This window comes from Oxyura jamaicensis, chromosome 14 (genome assembly GCF_011077185.1).
Source record: "Oxyura jamaicensis isolate SHBP4307 breed ruddy duck chromosome 14, BPBGC_Ojam_1.0, whole genome shotgun sequence".
Taxonomy (NCBI): Eukaryota; Metazoa; Chordata; class Aves; order Anseriformes; family Anatidae; genus Oxyura; species Oxyura jamaicensis.
The window spans coordinates 9723009-9750358 of record NC_048906.1 but is presented as its reverse complement, the minus strand read 5'-3'; the positions used below and the strand labels follow the sequence as shown (position 1 = coordinate 9750358).

Genomic DNA, 27350 nt, shown 5'->3' with positions numbered 1-27350 from the left:
AGAGATTGTGTCACTTTTTAGTATTTATTTATCCACTTTCTTCATTACGAACTGAAACCAAAAAAAGCAGACAATACTAGTAGGATAACATGAGAAAAAAAATAAAAAAAAAAAAAAAAAAAATAATAATAATAATAAAAAAAACACCAACAAACAAGCAAATAAAAACATTAGGGCCAAATTTATTTTCCTTATATCCTCCAGAATTTCTTTAATTTGCTTCCATTTTGAGAGAACAGCTGTTTGTGAACTACACTGATGCAGAGCTTATATTTGCTGAGACTTTGTAGTTCTGTTCCTACTCCAAGTTTCTGTCAGAAATTCTTCTCAGCTTAGCCTGTCATGAGAAACTTTGGAATTTGTCTCATAATAATCAAGCAGCTTTTTGTCTCCTGTTTTCTGCTTAGTCATGGATGACACATTTTGACCTCTCCACTTTTTATTTTTGAAACCAATAGGGCTGAAACAGGCCTGCTTTCAGGGGTATGTCTGCATTTGGGTACCAAAATATGCAGACACTCAACATATTAGTGTCTCAAACCTTGTTTAAATGAAATTTTGTTTGAAATGAATCACAGCTGAGTGTTCCTACCGAGGGCACTATGAAGGATCAGGCCCTGTGTCATTTCTATCCACATCTTTGGCTCTTCTGTAGTGGGTCTGGGCTGTTGCTCACACTGCGATAGTGGAATGACAGAGAGAGTTACAAGAATTAAAAATGGGAAACCTGCATCTTTTTACATGGCCTGCACTTGGGCCAAGACAAGACTCCAGAGTTGCAAGTAATTGCTCTGAGTGAGTTTTATAGCTATGGCTATACTTGCAAAGTTTGTAGTGATACCAATGAAGGACGAGTAGCTCAAGTTATACACTGGGTTAGGATTCCCCAGAGGTGTGATGGATTCTGACTAGAAATGAAGTCACTTTGGCTTAGGGATTCTTTGACTGCAAAATGGTTACATCAAAAGTAATAAGCAAAACAATAAAAAAAGCAGTCAATGTAGCACTCAGCTATTCTCCACTACTTGCATTAATTACCCAGTAGCCAGATAGCTCTGTGATTAAATTCACATTCCTAAAAAAACCCTGTTAGGACAATTGGACTAGCTTCATTCATTTTCTCTCTTCTTTCACACACAGATCAACTTGACATAATTTCAATGGCTGAAACAACAATGATGCCTGAGGAAATTGAGCTAGAGATGGCAAAGATCCAGAGACTTCGGGAAGTCTTAGTCAGAAGAGAATCAGAACTCAGGTTTATGTAAGTATCAATTCTTCTGGGAAAATACTATGCAAAATTAATCAAAATAGGAAAGGATGCTATTTAGAAGACTTTTATCTGCTTGACATTTTAAAAGGAAGAAAGATAAAGAGCATTCCAGCTAGGTGAATGCTTGCAAAATGCCGCTGGGAAATGATTTTTGTAGTTGCAAAGGAAATTACCTTTTTTATTCAGCATGATTTGTAGACTGTATAAAAGGGATCTATTACTTACAAAAGGAAACTTTAGCAAAGTGTGTGTCTAAAGAGCATATTTTTATACCTGACTTCAGTCCGTTGTGGGAATATTTGTCTGAAGCTAATTCAGGCTTTGCTCCTCACTTCATTAGTGGTCTTAGCTCATGTCACAAGAGAGCACACTGTGTTCTGGACTAACAGCAGACAAGGTTTGACATTTGTTAAATGGAAGCTATTAAGTTTTGAACACAAAACACATTCTGATGCATCAAATTAAATAGCTATATTCCATGAGAGATTTTCAAAACTGCCAAAGGGGTCAGGCATAGGAGCCGCAGTAAAGGTTAATGAATATTAATCCCATTCTGATGATGAAATCAGTACGGTTTGTATTCCTATATCACTGAATTTAGAAGATAAGGATTTATTAATAGGGAGTATGTTATTTTGAAGTCCCATCTGTCTTTGAGTATTGGAGATCAGAAACTAGTGCCTTTGCTGACAGGCCAACAACTGCAGTAGGTCTAAAAACCTGCTGAATGCCATTTCTTGGCAATAAGGAAGCTACATTACCAGGGAAAAAACAGTAAAAAAAATCTCACAGAATGGTTTTGGTTGGAAGGGACCCCCAGAGATCATCTCTTCGGCTTGTAAGGTAATAAGATAAGATACTTTAACTGTTATTACTGGAGGTTAATTTCAGTGCTCCGACTTACTTGTGATGCCAGAAGTAGGAAGCCTTACCTGCAAACAGCACAGAGCACATATACAGTCAGTGCTTAGAGATCTTTGGAAATAAGGACTGGTTACAGTTACTCTGACCTATAACAGTGGTGTAGTGCTAAAAATAATGTAAACAAAGCCAGTTTTGTCAAACTTGCTCCTGGTAATCAAGTTAGTACTTGATAATTGGCTTGTACACAAATTTAATCTGAAAAAGCCACATCATTGAACCCTGCAGTTCTCTTGACATTTTCTATATCAAACAAAGCACTGGGACAGAAATAAACTGTCCCAGTGAATGAAAGCCATGGCAGACACCAGCTTGTCATACTTGTGCATGTTCTTCCCTTGTTCTGTTTGTTCTTGTATCCAGTCTGTTCTTTTCATTTCCCCTGTGCTCACACTCATCACACTTACCGCTCTTACTGCTTGGCAGGTATTTCAGTAATGAATTGAACACAGAGGAGCTTGGTTATTGAAAAGGGAATGTAACTGACATTCATTCTCTGCACAGTGCTCTTCATGCCTTAGATATCCAAACACACCCTGCCTAGAGCTACCCAGGAGGACTCCCCAGCTGTCCACTGTCCGAGTGAGGAAAGCTTTTCTGAACAGCTATATCAAAGTCTCCACTAAGGCTGGCCCTAGGTATTAGCAAAACAGGCAGGTGACAGAGGCAGCAACTGTCAGAGATGGCTCCACTACTTTGTATTTCATAAGTCCTGGAAAGCTAAGCTGGTTGCTGCTGCCACTGCCTTCAGCAAGGACTGAGGTCTGTGCCACAGCCCCTCTCATTCCTTCAGCAGCAGTACACCAACTGTTCCAGGGATGTTCACCCACGTTTCTAGCCTGACTCCTCCCTTCTCTGTGACACAATGTCCTGGCTCTGCTCATTAATCATTGAGGCAGTAAAATTCAGTTTGTTAACACCACTGAGTAAAATGGTGAGATACATCTGCACCGGCACTCTGCTTGCAACCCAAGAATGAACTGATCATGATTTTGAAAGCCCCCTGTAGGCTTCTCATCTTTCTAAGCCCAATTACAACAAGCAAGTTCTTCATATTGGCTGCACTATATTTGAAACAAAAAGCAGTCCCTCTCACACAAAGACCTCCAGAATTAGAACATGCTTCCCTTAATACCCTTTAAGAGTCCAAAAATTATCTATTTGACTTTTGTGTCATTTTAAAAAACGTTTTTACATTTTATTCCTGACAATAAAGGTGAATGGAAAGGATGTTGCTAGTGGTGCCCAACTAGTGTAGCAGCAGCTGTTCTTTACTGCCTTTCATTCTGAGTAGTTTACAGTGACGGGCTCAGCTGTATTTGTCTTTTAACAACATATATTAACCTGAATACATTAACCTCCTGCTGAGATTAACAGCACAAATCACAGTTACCTCAGTGGTCCAAGTTTTGTACCTGTTTAACTAGGCACATTACATAAACTCTCATTCATAGACATACTGTGGAAGACTTTATATGTGGTCATATTTACTGCTTTCAGTTATTTCCTGAAGTAGTGGATTGCCAGTATACCAAGACCAGAAGTCTGTATGTAGGTCATGAATTTTAGTAATTAGTTTCTCTTGACAGGACTAGATTCTCCAATGAGTGACCTATAAAACCAACTACATGAAACTGCGCTGTGTCAGAAAGGTTTACATCTCACTTGGCTTTGAACGTGTGGCTGCCAACTAGTACTGCTACACCTCTGCCCAGAGCATTGAATTGAAGATAGCATTAATGAGAACCAGATCACTTTAGTTTGTATGCCCACTTTAGCCTTTTGTTCTATTAAAGACATACATATAGTAACAGAGACAATGTGTGGTATGTTTGTATTCTTGCTGTTTTTTCTCTCATGTTAGCAACAGAATAGAATTTCTCTTCATTTAAATTGGGTGTTATTTTGTTCTTACAAAAGCATGAACAATACGATGCAATAATTCTGTAACAGTTACACATCCTGCCACAGATTACATCTCTAGCTGCTTTTTAAAAAATAATGGTTCATTCTTCTCACTGTCTCTCTGTATTACTTATTTTTTGCATTCACATGTAGCCAGATCCTAAAGCTAGGACAAAGTATATTGTAGCTGTTATTTAAAGGAGAAAAAAAAAAAAAAAAGGAATAAGCTAGAGGGTTTATGCTCTGAGTGTATCACCAGCCCTAATGGTTGCTGTGGCTCTCTCCTGTTGGGGGCATGTGGCCTGTCAGCTTTACTTCACACACCAGCAACTACCACAGTTCTTTCTTCACTATACAGACACCATATTTTAACACTCTTAAAAATCTTAAAAATAAGGAAACAAAACACCCCAAGCCAGACCTGTTGTTGACAGAAATTAGAGCAAGCTTTTTCCCTGTCAGAGCCATGGAGGTTTAATCTATGGAAGGAAGTTGCTCTGGCTGCTAACTGAAATTACTGTTTACCTTGAAGATGCACAAAGCAGACCAAAGTGCAATAATAAAACTCACCTTCTCTGATGTTTGAAACAGCTTTGCAACAAGACTTGTTATGTTCCAACAGTTATGTCAACATTTTGCTCAAACAAATGCAGTAGCCATAAAATAACGGCATTTGGCAGATAAATGCTCCAGGTTAACATAGCAAGCAGTACAAAAACAAACTAACAAAACCTAGCAGGGTGTGGATACTCAGCAGGCCTGGAGTCAGTTTGCATTTTCTCAGTCTTCTGTGCATGAAGCAGCTAAAATTTCCTGCTGCTACGCAAGATCATTAATATAATGTAATATTCTTTAAGGCAGTTTCTCAGCTGTTATCTATATGTCTCTCAAATTTTCAAAGATCGTTTTCTCTTCAAAGCAACATGAACTCCAGTGAGGGAATATTTAGCAAGACACATAGATAACTTTGTTTGCTTTGAAAGTTAAGACACTGAGGCCTTATTTTAGTTGGTGTTAATGTTGTGAGGTACATATTACCTTCCCCCACTGAACAAAATAACACCAATGACTAATGGAGTCCAGAAGGACAACAAAAAGGATAAAATGAAGTATGTTGTTCTTCCATCACTACACAAATGTTACATTACAGTACTCACAGTTGGTAACACTTCAGTAGCTAGAAATCTTTACTGAATGGTTCCTCTTAAAAGCTTTAGAAGGGTCACTCTGTAGGGATGAAAGAAAGAGTGGGATGGTGAAGAAATAAAAGACAGATAATTAATCATCATTAAGTCAAAGCAAGACCTAAAGTATCAGAGGAGGAGAATCAGGCAGTGGGATTAAGCTTAGAAATAAATGATGGATTTAATAGTATCAGACTTAAACGGTGATACTCAGTGGTGTTCCAAAGTCATATAACACTCTATATTTGTCTTTTTTCTGATATAAATCTAAGCAGGCTCTATTCAGTATCTGATCTGTTAGACTATGTCTATCAAACATATCAGTTATTCATCAGACCCAGATTTTCAGTTTTCTCAAATTAAAGTGAAGAAACTTTCAATTATATGTGAACAAATTTCACATACATTTCTGTGATCGAGTATTGAGTTAAAATATCTTTTTTTTTTTTTTTTTAATGAATTTCTGCTCTTTTTGCTCCACCTCTTTGCAAAGGTGGCATTGAATAAGCAAGTTACTTTATGCTCTACTGGAAATTAAAATTACTTACAATCTTTGCTCTGGGCCACAGAAAGATTAATCTCTTCAGGAAGAAGGTTTCCACCTTTTGAAAGAGATTTGGGTACCCAGTCAGCAGCAGTCACTCTAATGATACTGAAATCAGTCACAAAAGACCTCACCTACCTGCAGGGTCATGATTTGGGTTAAAGAAGGGAAAGGGCAGCAAAAATTCCTTTAATAAGGGACACCCTTTTATATTTCAAGTTTAGAGAGAGTCCTTCTACTGTGATGCCACAGGAGGCAATACTACCTGCCTACTAGATCTCATATGCCAAACGAACACCGTGTCTTTCTATGAGACAAAATGGCCGCCCAGTCTGTGGGAGCTCAACCACACACCACAAAATGGCTGCCCAGTTGGTGGGAGCGCAACCACACAGCACAAAATGGCTGACTAGCCTGTAGGGATCACACACAGACTGATACCCTGGTACCCACCTTCCTCTTCCAGTAGTTCTGAGGATTTTTTTTTTCTTCCTCACAAGCTACCTTCACACCTTTTACCATGTCTTGGGCTGTGTGGCACAGAGGGCTGTGGGCTGCCAGCTAAGGCTCTCAAAAAAATATGTTTTTCCAGTGACCACCTCCGATGACTACGACTACTACTGACAGCTTCCAGAAATTGCATCTTCCCTGACCAGTGGATAATTCAGGTATAGACTTATATCCATCAACATTATCTTAAAATTCAGAAAACATCCTTAAGGTGTTGCAGTTTTACCTGTACCAAGCCCACAAATCATGTAAAGGCCATAGCTCCACAGAGCAATATTTATAAGTTTGCAGTGTCAGACCAAAAACTTGCTGTTTTCTCAAAGACAAATATAGATACTTCCATGGTCTGCGTATCACTATGCTAAAGAAAAACTTCCCAAAACATGCGGAACAGAGTGAGAACAGTGGAAAAAGATGATTTCTCCTGTCTTAAAACGAAATAGCAGCATTTTTAAGTGAAGACCGCAAATACAGTTTCAATACACGTGGTTGTTCTCTTTTTTGTACTGCTTTTAGACTTCTTTCTACTCTTATGTGTCTGCCTTCCAGACAGAACTAGAAAAATCTTGCTAGTGTGCTAAACATAATGTGAGACAAGTCTCAGTAATAAAAAATAAAGCACTTGAAAACCAAAATACATTTGAACAGTGTGAGTTTGTCAAACTCTGAAATTTGTGATCCTTTTTTATTGACAAAAATATTGCAAAATGTGGGATTTTAATTTGCTTAGCGAAGTTCAATAAAATTCAGCATATAATGGCAGAGTGATTATGTTCTTATCCTGAAACCTGAACCCTAAAAAGTTGTGATTTGAAAGGCAATGGAAGTAGCTGAACTCTTCTATCAATTATACAGATTACATGCTTTATACCACAGAGGAATATTTCATCTTCGTACTGTGTACAAAAGAGGCTAGCTTTCTGATTATTTGTATTTTTCTTTTTAACACTACAAAGAAATACAGGAAGCAGAATCAGCTGAAACAATCACTTAATGGGTCATGATGTTTCTCAGAGCTTGGTGCAAACTGCAAGTAAGGTATTAGCCTTTGTCAGCCTATCCTTTGCTTGATCCCTTCTATTGTTTCATCCTTTAAGAAAAAGGAGGGCAGCTGAAGACAGCTGTACTCTTCATATAAAGGATGTCCACGTTATTTCCAGCTGAATAACTTCTTGCTATGGATAATTACCTCAAGTTTATTTGGAGCAAATTTTCAGATTATAAAAGCAAGCTTTCCTCAATTAGATAATGCCCCAATTTACATTATACTATCATATTTTAACTGAGACAAATATCTATGCACAATTATCTGCTGATACTGTGAAATTTCTTTAAATTATGCTAGGAACTGTTATGACCACCTCCGACCTGCCCAGGAAATGAAAACACAGCTTAAAGCCATCATCTACTATCTCCAGCTCTTCTGGGTTTATTTTCAGAAAAGCTGAGGACTCAGCCCATATTGAAATGGAGACAATATGTACATAAAAACATCAATTTATAGTTACATGGCATTCCCTCTCATTCTCTTCTCATGCTTCTCTCAGCTCATTTCCTAAAACATTCTCTGTAATATGAGTTTTGGGTCAAACTGTAGATTTCCAATCTGTCTTTCCTGCTAAGGAAAGCAAACATACCACTTCAGAACATGTACACTCTGTCTGCCTTTGAATTTCTCCTGTACCACTTCCTTTTTTTTTTTTTTTTTTTTTGGCCCCCCCCCCCCCCCCTTTTTTTTTTTTTCCCTTTTCTTTTATGGTGAGATAACAGACCCAGAAGCCAAGGGAGCTGCTCATGCAGCATCCTCCACCTTGCACATTTAATGTGTTACTGCTATGGATACTTTTGTGTGGCTTCAGAAGCAGTTAGGATTCATATCACTGCAGAGCATAGAAATCTACCACACTGAAAGACATGATTGTAAAAATGGATAATGCATGTGTTGGCTCCATTCAGCTGATGGATGGACAGGCAGCAAAACCTCCGACTACTATGTGATACAGGAACAGATAAAAAACTGAAGTTCAGAATCATTTGTTCTGCAGAATCCGTGCATTTAAAAATATATTACCATATTCTGACCCAGTAAATATTAATAGCATAGGTGAGATTTTATCATCCACAGTTACTGCCTATGGCTGTGAACAGAAAAGGCACTGAGTTCTTATAAAATAGCATTCCCTGTCATCATGAAACATGCTCCATGGGAAATCTGCCAGTGCCTGATACTGCTGGCCTTCCAGATGGAGAACAAAACTTGAAGCCAGCTATATTGGATGACCTTGAACTAAAACTGTGGAAGCTGCTTCTGCCTGTGATAGCTATCTTGGGAGTGGTTATTTCTGCCATGTGGGCAATATTGAATGGCAATTCTTTAATGTACAGAGCATATAGCATATTAAATAGTAAGTCCTGTTAGTTTGCTCTAGGTGATTATTGAAAATAATTTTACTTACCTCATTAACCTTGTTTTATTGGTAAAAATATTACCAATATAATACACACAATGTTTTCTTAATGTCTGTGTGGTTATTACAGTGCTAAACTAACACTGAAAAAGCCAGATTTACCCCCACAATGACTTAGAATTAAAATTGGTCATTGTCTTTGTACACTCTCCATACACTATTAGATGACTCCCTCATCTCCAGAGTGCTCATAACATCTACATCATCCAAATTCTCCATAGATCCATTCTGTTTTTCAGACCATTTTACATTATTATGTTTGCTTACTTAAAATCTCAGGAACAATTACCTTTTACGTAGATACGTTTGCTGCAGCTTGACATTGCCCTGGTAATAAACTCCTGATAGCAGCCCCACAGCTTCATTAGCAGGCCAGCGAAAATAATTAATGCTTGGTGGTTTTTGTTTGTTTTTCTTCCAATTAGGCTTACTTTGCCTTTTTAATCTTTATCCTTTTCCCACTTCACAAAAAAAAAAAAAAATCAAGAAATATCTCTTTTGCTGCAATGACATTGATGTACCTATTGCCAGTAGTACGGGTGGGATAGTAAGTCATGTTTGTTAGTCTATATTATATTTATTGGACATAATGGTGGAATTTAAAATTGAGGGTAAATTCATTATGGAGAAAAATTAATACTGAAAGTTGTTCTTAAGGATAGTAACACACAACGGAGGTCAGATAGGATTCTTACCCTTATGTCTTTTGTAATATTGACAGCTTATTGGTATGTTGAAGTATAGCAAGGTTTGTTGTACTGCAAAGAAGGACTTGGGGGTTCTGGGTGATGCAAAGCTCAACATGGGCCAGCAGTGTGTGCCTGCAGCCCAGAAGGCCAACTGCATCCTGGGCTGCATCAACAGAGGTGTGACCAGCAGGGCAGGGAGGGATTGTCCCCCTCTGATCTGCCCTCATGAGGCCTCACCTGGAGCTCTGCGTCCAGGTCTGGGGCCCCCAGCACAAGAAGGATGTGGAGCTCTTAGAGCAGGTCCAGAGGAAGCCATGAAATTGATTAGAGGGCTGGAGCATCTCTCCTATAAAGAAAGAATGAGAGAGCTGGGGATGTTCAGCCTGAAGTAGAGAAGGCTCCGTGTAGACATCATTGCAGCCTTTCAGTACTTAAAGGGAGCTTAAAGATACTTAAAGATGGAGAATGACTTTTTACATGGGCAGATATTGATAGGGCTAGGGGGAATGGTTTTAAACTAAAAGAGGGGAGGTTTAGATTAGATGTTAGGAGGAAATTCTGCACTCAGAGGGTGGTGAGGCAATGGAAAAGGGTGCCCCGAGAAGCTGTCGATGCCCCATACCTGGAGGTGTTCAAGGTCAGGTTGGACGAGGCCCTGGGCACCGTGATGTAGTGGGAGGTGTCCCTGCCCACGGCAAGGGGATTGGAACTGAATGGGATTTAAGGCCCTTCCAACCAAAACCATTCTATGATTCTGTGATTCTCTAAAGGTATGTCTGCTGATTGCCCAGTTTTATGCAGTCACTGTAAAGCGAAGCTATACAAGAACTGCAGAAATGAGAGTTTAATTCATTTGGTTATGATTACCTTCAATAAAATGAATGAGAAAGCCTGTGTTTTAATTTGGAATGGGTGCAGTAAATATCCTAGACTCACACAAAATGGGAACGTGGAACAGTCTCTCTCTTTCCTTACTGGCTAAATTTGAAAAGTACTGCTGTGCAAACGAGCCTGCGTAAGCAGAATATCTCCATTCTGAAGTGAGAAAAGGCTGCAGTGATTGTTGCCATTGTATGAATGAAGTTCATTTTAAATTTTAATTAATTTTTCAACCAAATACTTTGTTTCTAGTGACTCATGAATGTAGCATCAACTGTTAATTTTCAGTGGCTTAATGCCACAGGTGGCAAGAGTGACACACAATGAGCATCACACTGGGTGAGTATGAGAAGGAGGGAGAGGTGTAAAAACATGCACCAAATGTCAAGGGTGTGGGTAGTGGTAATCACTTGCTGGTTATATATTGCTAAGCAGATGTTCCACCTTTTGCTTTTTTGGCTAGTTTTGATTCTTTCCCTGCTACTTTTTATTTGTTCTGTGTATTTTCTCTTTTCTCTCCTCTAAGGCTAAGCATGGAATTCTCTTAAGACTACTTCTATGTACAACACTGAGTACTTTTCTCTGATTTCGCATCTAGCTGTTACTACAGTGCAAAGCAACACCACCAACAAAAACAGATATATATATATATATTTGTCATGAATAGAGTTGTATAATTTTAGCTATGCAATATAACTTGCTATGAATTCCTTCCTGTTTTTTTTTTCTTTTTTTCTTTTCAGATTCTATCTTGTTCTAGGAACAGAGCATTCTGGGATACTATAGAGAAGGAGACAGTTGTGTGATGCATATTTTTCAATAAATATACGTGTCAGGCTGTGGGCTAATCCCGTAAAGGAAAATACCCAGCCCAGCTTTATGAGGGATACCGTTTATACGGCTGTCCCATAAGCATAGCCTGGTGTGATACACGCTGTTCTGCAAGATAGGGTTAATTCGTGGCTGTGACTCTATTTTTCATTCACCTTTCCCATCCCAAGCACATTGCAATGGTGTTTCACCTGTAAATACCCAGCCTCTTTGAGGGAATAACAAGGAAACTGTAAGCTGGGAAGTGTCCCAGCCAGGTACCTGTAATAGAAGTTGCCAGACACAGAGAGCTTAAGGCTTCTGAGATTAGGGACAGCATTTCTAGGGGACTGCCATGGACTTGGAAGCCCCAAGGAGGTCAGTGTGTCCATTGTAGGACTGGGAACTCCTGAAAAGTCCAGCTCTAATGAGTCCCCAGCTCTACAGGTGGGAGCCTGGAAGCCTCAGGAGCACAACTTCCAGACGGAATTGCAAAGTTCCAGATTGTGCACTTTAAGATGGAAGTGTAAATACAAGTTAGCTCTCAGAGAGGCAAGAAAAATCCCTTTGTTCACATTTATCTCTCTGCAGACTCATCTCCTTTGCCCTGTTTAATCACAATCGATTGCAGAGGAAAATATGACATTACAATTTCAACTGCGTGGCAGTGAAAATACTATGCTAAAATACTCAGAAAATAAAAATATTTTTGTATTGTTGTATAATGATAAACATAATTAGCAAAGTATTTAATGAGTTGTAGGCTTGGTACCTGTTAGTTAATATATTTGCATCTTAGGAAAAAATGCAAAAGGAGGAATTCACATTACTATCTCTATTGGGCAGCTAGGAAAGTAATTATTTAATAGAAACTTTAAATAACATTTTCTGCACTGAATAGAAGTTGTGGTTGTCACAAATTGCTGTTAATAGAAGAGGAAGCAGCTCTGGCCATATTTAATCTTTTGAATTAGTCATTCTTAGGTCAGTAATTTAACACTGTATTTCCAAATGTAACTTTTCATAGCAAATTGTTCTTGAATTCTCAGTTCTCAGCTACCTGTGCTCTGGTTTCCATGATCAGAGAACAGAGTGATTTCCATTGATAGATAACGTGTTATAAGATCATATATGCTTAACATATGCATATACAGTACTCACAACAATATTGTGGCCCACCCTTTTGCATGGTTGATTTTCCACTTGGTGAAGATGCTCTGTAATAACATACAACTCTTGCTGTGTGATCTCTCTGTGATCTCTCTCATTTGTCTTCTGCTATAAATAGGAGAGTACAGATCAGCTGTGATTCAGCAGTGAATTGGAAACTCCTGAGATGGACTGGCTGCCAGTGTTTAATTTTATACCAGATACTTTTATATTCTTTTCAGCTTTGGTACATAATAGTTGCTCTTCTGCTTTTAAAAATAAGAAAAGGTCAAATATGGAGGTAAATTAAGAAGAAAAGTTAACATTGATTCTGCTAAAAATGATACATGGCCAAAACTAGAGGTTCCTACTTCTACTGCCTAGTAACAAAAAATAAAATTACCAGACCAGTTTAAGTACCAGCTACCAGACCAACTGCATACAGAAGTTGGCCCTGTGCTTTTAATGTTCAGTCTTCTGTATGCTGCTGTGGTGGGGCTTAGATACTTCTGAATTTAAATCCAACAACTCTATTTTATGTTTTTAGATAAATTAGATTAGACAGTTTTTGTCACAGATAGAAATATTTCCTTCCGCACTGCAGCATTTCCAGGAAAGGTCCTTCTCTTGTTACTATTGAAGCTGACAGTAAAACTTCATAACTGGCACAGGAGATGGCCAAGCTCAAGAGAATTTAACAATGTCAGTAAGAATGAAATACAGACAGCTTCTGTAGACACTGTTCTGAATATCTCTGAAATACGCCTTAAATACGTATCCAGGGACTGGGATTTTCAAGTCCTGCCATCTTCAGTTGAATGAAAAGACAGTTGAATTACAACGTAACTTTACAACATGGCAGTCCAGTGCTTCTGTCCATTGGAGAGTGCTCTTAACTAGAAAATACAGACTCACTTATTTTAATAGTTAAAGTTAATCATAGGATTTTGATTTGTAACCTGCCAAGCAGGCTGGTCAGCAATCTGTTATCTTAATTGCCAGCTCTGTGTCTTCCAGAGTGAGCAGCACCAGGTGCTGAGCTAAATAACAAGGTGATAAACACGTACCATAATGACTCAGAAAACGTGTGCTATATTCATTAAATGTCGTCTGTGATTTCACAGCTTAATAATTAGGAGCTTTAAGAAACTAAGATAAGTTGACAGGGACAAAATGAGGTCAAACATAGAAGAGGGACATACTTAAACTTCTTGTTTCCATCTATTCCCAGAATACTTTCACCATTCCTGTTTCCCCACAGCGTCATGAAGGCCTTAAATACCTGCAGTCTCTGAAGGCATCCTCCTGACACCTCAGTCCTCACTTTAACAAATCTGCAGCTTGACTACACTTTGCAATCTCTGTCTGTAGCAAATCTCTTCTTCTATTTCTGTATAGCTCTTTACTTCAGTCAGCCAGATTCCTCCATCACTTCTGGCTGTGCTTGGCTGGTGTTCAGCGCATTCATTGGTGACACCACCAAGGAGATGACCTATCCCTATAAGAATACCTTCTCCAGATCCATGTACTCATGTCAACTTGTGATTTGGCATGACAGCTGATTCATGGGCCATCTCTTACGCGTGCACTATCAAAGTCTTCAAGAACTCTAACAACTATGAGCATTTTCCTTCTGGGATGGGGATACATTAAAACAACTAAAAATAATCTAAGTGCTTGCAAACCCTCTTGAAAGAGAAGGAAAGAAATCAACAAAATCCACTCTACATTTTTTTTTATCTTCAAGCACTTTAATGCAATAACAGAAAACATAATCTCACCCCTCCCCCCCGCCCCACCCCCCCGCTCCCCAAGATATGCCAGAGGGAGCACAGATCTTTTTCTGTCTTCGAAAGTCATTCAGCAAAGGTAGCAGCTCTCTAGAGAAGCTGAACTGCTCTGCTCTCCTAAAATCAATGGAAAATATATTGATGGTTTTGTAGCAGTTATTAATAGCTCTTACAAATTTTAAGCATTTGACAGACTGGTTGGCCACCTCTTTTTCTTTCTGGCTGACCATTATGGTGAGCATTTAGTGGTTTTCCTATTGCATTTTACTATCATTTTTGCTTTTCTTCTTGAAGAAAGCATAGCTGTAGATGGTACCTGAGTTTTATACTAGGGAGTCAGGTTTTCTTCCCCAGCTAGAATAAAAAGGAATAATTTAGCTGTCCTGGAATAATTTCTATTAAACAAAACAAAACGCTCCTTCCACGTCCAGTACAGAACATTTCTTTTTTAATCCGTCCCTGCCTGCTGTTACCTTCCCCAGCCTTTGAGACCTGCCAGAGCACAGCTGAATGGGAGGTCTCCTCTTTCTGTTTCCTTGCCCTGCTCCCCCTCGGCCCAGATGGTGCCCGGCAGAGGTGACTCACCTTGGCACCTCACCTGGGGCTCCTGTGGCAATGACAGCGCTCGGAGCGCTCTGCTCCTGGAAACTGGACCAAAGAAACATGCATCAGGGCTGAGTCACCATGCCCGATTATTGCAGGCTCTTCCAACCCACTTATTTTCCTGTCATTTTGTGACATGTTTAGAAAATCTTTTGCTCGCACTGTTTATTCGTTATGAGTATTTTATCTTTTTGTTTTTTTTTTTGGACAGAGTCTGCTTTTAGGTTTTGATAATACAGCTTGAAATACTAAGAGGAAAAACAATAATGCATGCTTCCGTGATATCACCAAGCATACAGAAGGCTCCTTGCAGTAAGCCATCAAGAATCAGAAAAGGAAAAAATCAGATGGTGTATCACAAATACATGAAAACACACAGAGAATTCAGCCCTACTCCAATCCTATTGCAACGACCCAAGGAATGGATTTGGGCTATTAATAAGAGAAATGTTTTACCATCCTCATAACTCATGTTTAAGATTGCTGGGCAGATGTTTAAAGCTTAGCTTTGGGGGGAACTGACATACTCTAACTGCTGTTTGGTTTACTGATGGTTTTTCTACAACCATCAAAAATGGTTTTGCATGAACTGGGAAGGATGTGTTGTCTATTCCAGAGGACTGAGAGTTCAGCAAAGGTTGTGTTTATATTGCAAATTTTATGCATATGTCTTGAACTGCTTTGCAGATTGCTTAAACAGGCCTGGAGGATGTTATTTCAGTACCCCATGCCATGCTATATCTATAGGGATCCTATTGCATCCAGCACAGAACAACCTGAATGTGCTGCAGGTGCACAGGAAGCATAACAGTGCTCTTAAGTAAGCTGGATGATAGTCTGTGTAGCTTTCCCTCCTACAATGTGACAGATTTGACTTAGAACATGGGACAGAAAGTGCTACAGAATTAGTCTCACCATATTTCTCCAGCTTCTCTATGGAAGGTTGAGACCCAGAGTAGTTTTATTTTCTCTGCTATGCATATTCCTGTACTCTTATTCCCCACACCTCTTTTTTACTTCCTTAAGAGCTCTGACAGTACTACAAATATGCTGTCAGTCTTGCTGACTATCCATTTTTCAAATGAACTGGAATTTGCCTTTTTCTCCCCCCAGAAGAAGCAGTAACTTCTCTTTATTTAGCTTTCTGCAACCGCTCACATCCAAGAACCAGAGAACATGGGAGGAAAGAGAGTGAAGTCCATTGTAATGCTTTAGATTAAATGGCCTCCCAAGGGCTTTCTTTTCCAGGAGTTTTTCCTCTTTTCCTTGAGAGCAATGAGGTGACTCTTGCCCAAGACAGCAACTGCTGTCCTGTGTTCAGTATTAATTTCTAGCAGATACGTGATTTCTTTTTTTATAGTTATAAGCAACTATACCTCCTGCTTTCACTAAGTCAGATAGATGAAGCTTTCACATAGTTTCTATGAATATATCCCAGAACCCTCCTTTACTCATTTAACCATATCTTCCCCCTGCCCGCAGTCAGCACCGTGGATTGGATGAGAAGCAAAGGCTATTTGACACAGATGAAAGATGTTCCATGTGCCTAAGGGATTGGTACAGATGGCCAGTTTAATCTTTGTTCATCATCATAACAAACTGGCCTACAGAACTCGGACTCTAGAGTAGGCACCTGGTGTGTGACTTTTGGAATTCAGATTGTCACAGAGCTGTTAGAGCCTTCAAGTGCTTGGCTACATCTTCACTTCTCTTCCGGGGGTTAGAAAAAGTTTGTGTGTCAGGAAAAAGAAGTGTAAAGAATAAATATGGAGAGTGCAAACTAGATGCTCTGCAGTCAGGTAAAAACAAAATAAAAGGGGCAATTGCAGCTGCAGCTGGGGAAAAAGCACAGTACCTTCCCCCCAGTGGGTAATATTGAGCATAGGGGCTGTAGGGACTACCAGATAGAGGTGATCTTGCTCATTTGGAACATACTGGCAGTGATGATTTAAATTCCTGAAAATTTAAAGTGAAGTATTTTAGTTAGCATCTTTCAGATCGCCCCAGGATGAAGCTCAATCTACCTCACACCGAAAAAAATAATGCTTTCTCTTGGAGAGATCTCTCATCATGGAGATCTCCTGTTCCAGAAACTCACTGCTCTCTTCACTAGTTGAGGGTCTGCCCCTAGATACCATTTGAATACACATCCCAGCACATTTTGAATATTGATTCTCCTGCGGGAACGGTGCTTAAGATTGTTAATTGATAAAAGTAACTTTAGTACCATTTAACATAATGGGTCTCAAGAGTAAAAAGAGCTTTGCTTGTGATCAGCGTGAACAACATGGGGAGGCCAAATCAGAAAAGTCACCGTGTGAAGGTTTCTGCCTGCATGTGTGCTGAACAGACAGACGGCAGCCAGACTGGGGCAGCCCTGAGGCTGGCCTGCTGGTCGCCCCCTTGAAAGCCAGATGAACAGCAGGAGAGCAGGCCCTCAGCTGGGGTGACAGTAGTTCCTAAACAAGGAGAGGTTAGCAGTGAAGAACATTATGCTAGGTACTTCACTATCACATTTGGGGAAGAAAGAAGTAAAAAGATAGCAGAAATGGCTGGCACGGAACAAAGGAAGTAGGGGAACAGGCAAGATGGAGTTAACCAAAACAGCAAATAATGAAAGGATCAACATGCTTTAATAACATGAGCAAAGCAGCTGAGGGACAGCTCCCCGCAGAGACCCGCATTGCATGCAGAGGCGGCAGGGAGAATAAAAGCTCTTGGATTGTGATTAAAGTCTTATTTGTGCCAGAAACAAACACCTACTTTTTCCACTCTTCACTTAATTCTATAATTTGACTGCATTATCCTTTGTACGCTTGCTCACTCTCACACACATGCTTAATCTCTCGGGTTTCCTATCCTGAAACATCACTGTGACAACCCAGGCTCTGACAGCACTAGTTACCTTCGGGTGCTTAAACAACCAATTCGGGCACAGGATTATGCAACAAGGACTAACAGATGCGAGGACAGGGACAGCATTGGTGACATCTGAGTTGAAGAATGTAAAATTAATTGGGCTGGGTTTTGTGCTCTTTATGGGGGGGTTTCAAAATGGAAGCCTGTGATGCAGCCTTTAGAGCCAACACCTGAGCCGTGACTGTCAGTGTGACAGAGGCACTAAAATACATTTGCCAGAAAGCTAACACTGACATTTGCAAACTTACAGGGGAATATTTCAGTACTGCAGCCCCCAGGACAGGTAGCAGTTTCAATAAGAATTGAAGGTGTGCATCAGTTTCTGCTAATATTACAGATTTATTTTTAATTATCTTCTGTCTTAGCATTAATGGATTTTCTGCACCCACCAAAGGTTTGAAATACATCAGCCGTAGAAGAGCCGTAGAAGACGTCCACCCAAGGCACAAGACCTCAGAATAGTTACATGGCTAATAAATGACAGCTTCCAGCTTTTGTGTCAAGGCTAAATCATTAGTGAGGTCACAAAGGAAGGTGGTAGTGCAAGGTAAACTTGTCTTGGCTGTGCCAAATAATGGATCTGGATCAGCTTCTGCCACCCTTCCCAGGCTCCCTGCTATTCTCACCACTGCTCTTTTCCCAGGGAAAGCTGTTGCTGCAGTATGGGCAGCATGGCATACCTGCCTTTTCTACAACTATTAAGTATATACAGAATGGCACAGCTTTTGCCAACTGTTAGGATGCCTCTGACCATGCCTCTTCTATTTCTGCAGGATGGATGACATCCAGCTGTGCAAAGACATTATGAACCTTAAGAAAGAGCTGCAGAGTTTGGTAGCAATCCCAGGTAAGGGCTGTTTCCAGTTTTAGGATAATGCTTGGGTGATGGAGGGGTGGGGCCGGTGTCAGAAGCATACCTCTACTACTAACACAGTCAGAAACCTCCCCCCCAAGGTTGAGTTTCCTATCTTCTGTCTTCATATATTTCCTCCAGTCCTTATTTTTTATTCCCATTTTACTTCCTTCCCCTCTTTATTCTCCTGGTCTCTGAATTTCTTTTCATGCTGTCCTTCACTGCTCCCTTGACAGCAAACCCGCACCTATCATTCAGACAAGGTACATATTCCCTCCCTCTTACAGCCCCTTGGGAATATCAAGGGAGCCAACTGACAGAGATTGTCAAGTAGAAAAGACAGAATGCTGAGATACCTGAGAAAAAGGGAGAATGGAGAAGGATTTAAAACCATCACAGTGAATGAGGCTGTTTTTTTTTCCTAGATACACTAATTCATTGTCACAGCTGCAGTTACAGCTACCTTTCAGAAGAAAGCCTTTCACAAAAAGCAAGAGAAAAGGTGTACATTTTGCCTTTAGTTTGCTGGAAATTCACTGCTCTAAGGAGTGACACTTGTATGCAGGTTTGCAATTCTTAAATCCAAACTCCAGCTGAAATCAATGAGGATTTTTACTTTACTACAGCTTTGCCATTTTAGATCATTCATAACAGCCCTACTCCATTCAAGAAAAAATAGAAACAGATCCTGCAAAACACTCAGTAGGCTATCTGCATTAGATGCTATTACCCGGCACTAGCACCGTAACTATGTTAAGTTACTACAGTCCAGCTACTAAGGACAGGTTTTGATGCTCCTTTGATTATCCTTATTTTTCCTCCCATATTTTGTTGTACAACTTTAAAAACCTTTCTCCCCAGAAAGAAGAGAGCAGTTCAGTCATGAAATACCGAAGTTCACATTTGTCTCACAGCTAGGGTTAATCAGATTTTTGTTTTTGTTTTATAACCTTTTCAAAATTACTTTCTAGTCCAATCCTTAAGCAGAGATCAGACAGCAATTTCTCTTTAGCACTTTGCAAATCTCAGCAAAACTTCAGAATTTAAGTATGCACAGTTCCAGCAGCACCACCTTTTGGCAGACACAGTAAGACTACTTTTACCTTAACAAAGGCACTGCTGGCATTCACACAGAACTAAGTGCTTACGTAGCGTGTGCCTAACACAGAAAAACACTTCACAGAAATGTGTTCATTCATAACATCCAGATCAGAATTCTCCAGCTGATGAACAGATCCCTACTCTTTGGTTTCAGTGGGCATGGATTGCAGTCATAGTGGGATCAGACTTTAGAACACAGCATCTACAGTACTATGCCACAATTTAACGTGCATACGTTTATCATTTGGCAGTCAGTATCCTGAAGAATGGGATGGGAGATCCAGGAAGAGGATTAAAAAAAAGCAGAAGTTAGTTCCTACTATCAATAGCAGGCAGTGAAGATCCCATGTTCCATAAGCTTAAGAGGCAAAGCAAAGCTAAGTGTTTTTAAGTATTCCCGAATGCAGATTCAGCATTACTCACAACCATGAACTCTTTCCATAGGTTAAAATGCAGAAGTCTTAATATCTTTGTAGAAGTCAATAACCACATTCCTGCACTGTTTAGAACACAGAAAATCCTTCTGACAAAGCAAAGCAGCCTGATGATATATTACGAATCATTTACTCTGCAACTAGCAGACCATAATCTGAAATTCTCAAGGAATACGACTTCTAGGCTGAGACTTATAGAATTCCAATGTCTCAAATATTCCATTTAAAGTGCTTTTGTCTCAATTACTAAGGAGTGGATTTACTGCAGAAATTCCCAGTAGGAAGTATGAAACCCATGATCCAGAATTAATCTGTAATAAGCAATCATTTTCAAATGTCTGATTTATTTAGCTGTTTCAAATTATTGAACTTATATGTTCAACCAGCAGACAAAACAAATGCTGCTCAGATCCATCAGACTGTAGGAACTTGCCCTTCTCAAAATTCTTACATTATTTTTATGGTTCTCTAAACGCAGTTCTAATCCTCTAAACCAAAATCCTTGATTTAATGCAAAGTGTCTTCTCAACTAATCAAAATTTTGAACTTACTGAGGAAACGTGGGCTGGGATTTGCCTCTGTCTTTCTCATCTCTGCCCTGCTTACTAGGTTTGAAGCTGTCTGTCTTAACACCACGTGGCTTTATAGCCTTGAACTGTGTGTAATCCCTAGCATTTATGATGATTTTAGCTTGTGACAGTCCCATCTTTTGTGTCACAAAAATCATTGTTTATAGACAACCTAGTCACTATAGACTATCTAATTAACAAGGACACATCAATTACTCAGACTTCTGAAGCACAAAACACCTTTGTTTATTTTTCCACATTATACAATTAATTGATGCTATTACTTCTGGATTTGCAGCTCACCTGCCTTAATAGGCTTGAAAAACTGTTGCAGCCAACAACCAGAGCTATTATAAAATAGAAAGAAATGGTTTCTTTTGGCATGGTCTCATTTTCCGTACAGTCAAGGGGATTTTGTATTATGGATTTTAATGATTGAACTTTTTGAAATACCAAAATGCTTTTAAAAAGCTAGAATAGCAAAGTAGTGTCTTGCAGAGTAACTTAATATTAAAAATAGTGTTGAGAAACCCCTCAGAAAATCTACAGACCATTAAACTGATTAGACAGCAGAAAACAAGTAGAAGAGAAAAAAGAGAAAGCAGACAGTATTTGCTGGATTTTGGTGACTCAAGTCTGCCATCAGCAAGACTTCCATCAGCAAATCATTCTTAGATATCTGCAGTTTCTCCTGTCCAGCTCCCTGGAATCTGAAGTCTTTTTGTTTGTTTTCCCTCCTCTGTTTTTGACCAGAGAAAGAAAAAACAAAGATGGAGAAACAAAGAGAAGATGAGCTGATTCAGAAGATCCATAGACTGGTACAAAAAAGAGATTTTCTTGTAGATGATGCAGAGGTAGAGAGATTACGGTAAGAACTAAAAGCAACCAAATTTATGCCCAACATTTCATGAGTCTTAATTCTACGCTGGAGTCACTGCCAACATTTACATTAATGGGAGAGAATTTGTCCTTTAAAGACAAGTTACAAGCCTCTACCTGGTTCCACAGAAAGAAATAAAACTAGATTACTGCACTTCTGTTGCTCTTTATCCCATAAATAGCTCAGTCATCATCTAATGATGGCAAAGGGATTTGATTTGGTCTCTTTCTTTCCCAGAGGGTGACTGGGCATTTACTACTACAAAGGAAAGGATTTCTGCTGCTGCCCGAGAATCTTCTTGGCACAAGTAGTAGATGTGAAATAGAATTCTGCAAGGGGCATATTTGTAGACATATACATTTTTTTTTTTTTTTAATAAAAATGAATACTTCAGTCATTTATTAATTATCACTATTCTCACTGTGCCATTGTCTTGAAAGATGAGAATGCAATTGCTACAGGTCTACCTAACCTAAAGTATAAGTTCAGAATCTCAGTATTTTAGCTCAAAGTTGCATAATGAGAAACCTGTGGTTTCCTAGACAGCTGATTTCCAGCTGTTGCACTGTGGAAATAGGGTTTTGTCTATTACTTCCCATCTTTTTTCAACAGTAATGTTTCAAGGCTCCATCAAACCATTTATCCTAAATGACAATATCTGTTCCAACATGTTTAAATTCTAAACAGGCAAAGGACAGGAAAGAAGAGTGTTTTCCAGAGTCTAGCAGTTGATCAAAGAGAGGCTAGCCAAAGGCAGCAGCTGACAAAAGCCTGAGCTACTAATGTAATGCAGTGCTCTCAATTGCTAGTTCACTGTGCAAATTGCAACAACTTCAGCAGCAGCCAGAGAAAAACAGAAGCCTAATCATAGGCTACTGAAAATGTATAGCTGTGCACTATGCAGATGTGAATACATTAGTGTCAATTTATATGTGCAGTAAAGCCTGATGCTTTTCTTTAAAACTCTTGACAAAGTCCTTTTCACTGAAGTGTTAAGTCAGTATCCCTTTACTGTCCAGTTTGCAGAGAAAACATTGTTACTTCTCTAACAGATTCTGTTTTCCCCTCCACCAGAGAAAAAGAGGAAGACAAGGAGATGGCTGAATTCCTACGGACCAAGTTAAAACCCTTGGACAAAGCAACACAGTCTCCTACCAGTGAGTTTCCAAATATTAAGAAAAACAATAACAGGAAAAACTTCAGACAAGTAGATGAAAGAAGGGCATTTTCAAAGGCCATGCTGGGCCAACCACTGCCAAAAGATAGACTACAGCCACTTAGAATTTAAATGCCCAATTACCTACCAATTACAACACTGAATCCAAATCACCTTTGACCACTTTAAAATTGCTTTTTGTTTTAAATATATAAAAGTCTGCCTTTTTCTTGCTGTCCCAGTTTGGACATCCAAGTCTGAGAGAATAAGCTTTAGCAATATTCTTGTTCTTCAGCTTTGTAGTTGGTGGGGTTCAACACAGTGACGTTCTGCAGAGGGATCTGTTATCTGACCCTGTGGCTGTGAAGAGGGACACAAATTGAACAAGATGCAAGAAGCTTACCATTAAATGTCTAGATTCTTTAAACTCTGAAAGGATAAGTCATCTTGAGCAGTTTGAATCCACAGAGCAGCTTGGTTTCTACCAAACTGTTCAAAATGTATAATTGAAATAAAAAGGTTCAGGGAGGGGGCAAGGGGAAGAGGAGTTTATCTCTTTAAGCCAGAAGTACAAAGAAATAGCTTGACCAACTCTTGGTTTTAATGGTATGCTCTTTTTGAACACTGCAGGCAGCCCAGCAGAAAAGAAGGCAGAACCTCCTCCAAGCAAGCCCACCATTGCCAAGGCAGGATTGGCTATTATTAAAGATTGCTGTGGAGCCACACAATGCAGCATCATGTAGCTCTGGGCTCTCTACCATATTTGTTGTCTTTTCAAGTGTTTTCATTGAAAGAAACTGTAGGGTGAAGGGATTAACAGCATCCTGCTAAACTGAATCAAGAGCAACTGTGGTATAAGAGTAATACATGGAATGTACAATGGCAGGTTCTTCACTGTTGCATGGATCACTCAACACGCATGCCTAAAAAAAACAAAATAAATCCATATAGTGGCTGTCCAGTGACCAGAAAAGATCTGTAATAGAGTTAACAAAAATATCCCAGTGATAAAAGTGAAACAGGATATATCTCATCAAGTAATGTCCTAAAAAAGCAATTTTAATGGGTCATCACTTCAGGAAGTTTTTGTACACTTCCCCCCAACAAACTGTACTCAAACATTTGCTGGAATATTAATATTTGGCTACTTTTCAAAATGAAAGCCACAAATAGTAATGCTCTATGTAGTGCAACTGATAGCTGAAGCAATTCTAGGATAACTGATGTTGCATACAAAATACTTAAGCTAGTGGGATGTTTAAATACTTTGCTGTTGAGTTTCACTTCACCTCCTCAACACTGAATATCAATGACAAGGACGCTACAAGTAGATACAGGTTTTACATATCATATGAGTTCTGAATTACTCAAGTCAAACATTGCTTGCACCAGGGAAAATAAATATCTGGTAAAGTTCTAGCAGGCACAGATACAGTAATCTGGAAATCAATGATTAGTCCAAAGCTCTATCATATTTATCTCACAGATCTTTACCTCACATGGAGTCAGAGGGGTAATCACTCCAAGTTTTGTTCACTAAGTTACATGCAGTATGAGATCACCTACCAATGGTAGGTTGCTGGGAGAAGAGTTAAAGACATGGACACAAACAAAATTTAACTAATAGTTAGTGCTTAAAAACTACTGTTAACCACATCTCTAATGACCATGAGAAATGTAAACTATTGAGCATTGGAAGACATGAGCTACCCAAGACAAATTGACCACAAGACAAACAAAAATAGAGAAGTAGGTATCTGGCAGGTATACCACATTCTTCACAAAATGGGTTTAAAATTAAGGGAAATCAGACTTACCTGCATTTCACCATTTAATGCATTTCTGGTCTCTATGCAGATTAAATTTTGTGGAATCTAATATCTTTATATTAGCTGTCAGTAGCTGGTATGTGTGACAGTATTCCATATAAATGTATTGTGATAGGTATAAATAGTAAAATAAATGTACATGATCTAATGTGAAAAGTAAAAACAATCTCAGGCTTAGAAGTAACAAACAAATAGCAAGAAGTTCCTAAAATAAACAGGTTGTGAAGACGAACTTCCATTTTGCAAAGCCAGCTAAGTGAAATGTGCACTTGTATACAAAGGAACCATGTTATAGGAAAGGAGATTAACATTAACAGCAGAGCTACCCAAAAAGGACAGGCACTGATATTCTTAGAGAGAAAGTACCTTACTAAGGTTCAAGGAGATAGACACTATAAAGTAAATTGGACTATTCTTGTACAAATAAACCAGTCCAATACTAGGGATGTGCTTAATGAAGAACATTTGCATTTCCAGAATCATGTTTCAGTACTGCAGACTCACATGAGACAAGTGATTTGCCACCACAATTTCCTTAAGGTTTAAGGATCAAGGAGGGAAAAATACAAAGGTTTCCACTAAGACATTAAGCGAAGCACCTGAAATACTTTGAACAAAGATGCAGAAAGAAAACATATCCCAGGCCAAATAGTCATATATAGTTAGACAACCTTATGGATATACATCACATTAAGCTCTGTAGCTGGTAACATCTGCTCTGTATAGTACCTGCATACATTAGGAGAATTGTGGGAGGGGGACTTCCTAGCCTTTAATACAAAATACACAGAAGGGAAAGGAATGCCCACTGACTTCTGGAGAATTCAACAGCCTCTTGAATTTACTGGTGCCCAACTAAGATACTGGTAATTCCTGATGTCTTTAAGGTACAGGCGTTTGATACCATTAACAAAATGTAAAGGGAAGTTAGGAAAAGCAACCTGTAGTGAAGTAGCCAGCTTAAAGCCTTTTGGAGGGTCAGCTGTAACAACCAAGCACTGCAAATGCCAGTACGTGAAGGAGCCTGAAGGACTCATTCAGACAGTTGTTGGAAGAGTAGAGGTGACTTAGGCACATTATAGCTAAATGTGCTGATGTCTGGGCTAATTCCTGTGTGCCATAGCTGCCTACAGTCCGTTGGGAAGGAAATAAGATCAGAGGAATGGAGGTTTGTATTATCTGTATTAAAGATTGAGCTAAACTTCTCTACGAATTCAGGACTCATGACTAGGCTACAGAGCTCCCCTCTAATTACAATGAAGAGAAAGCACAGCAAAGACAGAAGGAATATTCATAGGCAGTTAGCATTGCTAGCCAGTGCCCCAGAGGGACTTGATCTACAGCAATATTAATGAGAGTGAACTTTATTTCCAGAAGCTTGGCTGAAAGGTTTTCTTTATGTGCATTTATTTTGTTTTTAATTAGCTAATGCCTTAGTTCTGTTTTTACTTGTCTGCAGTGCACCAGTGGTTCCTTTGGAAGTGGAATTAGTGATACTGCTTAGCAATAAAGTGGCTGTTTTATTTATTTTTTAAAGACTGAGGTCTGATTATCAACTGTGGTCACACTGGCTTACAGCGTTGTCCACCCAGAACACAGCAAAGCCCTAGTAGTTTACTTCAACAGCTGTCTTCAACAGCTGTAACTAAACAAATTTTGCTCTGTATTTTGAACTCTGTTAATTAAGTGCGTGAACATCTCAGTCTTTGGGTTAAAAAGAAATTTCAGACAAACAGTATTTGCAAGGAGAGTCTCTGTAGCTTCCATGACCCTATGAACACAGTACAGTATGCACCCCCTCCTATTTTCAATCAGCAGAAGATCTTGGACAAGGAAGTTTAGGGGGCTACACTGACCATCTGCCATCATTTTGGAGCCAATTCTCAGATGTGTGTTACTGTCTGCAAAGAGGGAGGGTGGTTGACTGAAGCACCTGAAATCTCTTCTGGAGGAAGTTCTGGCTGTTCATCCAGCCAAAAAAGGCAAGGCAGCAGAGACAGAATAAAGTTTGAGGTGGATTTGACACTTTTCTGGAGTAAGCAGTGCTCTTCATACTGAAGACCAATTCTACCAGCAAATGGCTCTTGCACTTTCCCCTAGGCCTACTGAATCTCTTCAAAGTTAAACGTATTTCCAAATAAACTAAGCTGCTGTGTTACACTAAGCACGTGGTTTTTTCCTTGTTATTGAAGTGGTTATGGAGTATTGGGATGCATTTATTGTGCAGCTATACTTCACAAAAGGAGTATTAGTATTCTGCAAGGAAGAATTACCTAAGTTCATGATGCCACTAAAAAATTAGTATTGTCTCTGCAAAAAAAAAATTCTCCAGTAGGAGCCCCATAGGGGGAAAAAAAAAGAGCAATAGCTAACCTTGTGACTCTCTTAGATGACACTGAAACCTCACTACAGCCCAGAGCAGAAGACCATTCCTAGCCACAGGGAAGATAAAGGTCTTGACATACCCAAATAACATTCCAGCAAGACTTTTTTTTTGAGTTAATATCAGGACCATTCTGATTGAGCCTGACAGCAAAATCCCGGCACTGCTGGCCATCTTCGGGTCCTGGATAAAGAAGCTGCCAAGCCAGGGTGGCTTAGCAGCAGTAAGGAAATTCAGCACTGCCTGGTTTCCCTGGAGTTTTACAGATGTTCCTCACACTGCAGGGCTCTAAGCAGTCTCAGGGAGCAGAGTCTACAGGACCAGATAGAGGGGATGAGATGCAATCAAGTGCATCTTTGCTCTTATTACCCCAAGCATTCTGCTGCAGGAGGCCAGCATGCAGTGAAATCAAAATTATTACCAAAGTTTGTACTGAAAGAGTTTTTGGGCAACTAATACCTAACAGCAGCAGTTTTACATTGGCTGAACAAGGTGTGTGGA

The 27350-nt window shown here is 39.4% G+C and overlaps 1 protein-coding gene across 1 annotated transcript in view; it reads left to right on the top strand.

Moving 5' to 3' along the window:
- BMERB1 (bMERB domain containing 1) overlaps positions 1-26626 on the top strand; it is a 50297-nt gene extending 23671 nt beyond the window's left edge. The window contains exons 2-6 of the mRNA XM_035339206.1: positions 1141-1264; positions 18418-18491; positions 21355-21469; positions 22556-22638; positions 23268-26626. Coding sequence (XP_035195097.1) covers positions 1141-1264; positions 18418-18491; positions 21355-21469; positions 22556-22638; positions 23268-23380 — 509 coding nt within the window. The 3' untranslated portion in view covers positions 23381-26626. The remainder of the gene's footprint in view (positions 1-1140; positions 1265-18417; positions 18492-21354; positions 21470-22555; positions 22639-23267) is intronic.
- Positions 26627-27350: the final 724 nt, after the last annotated feature.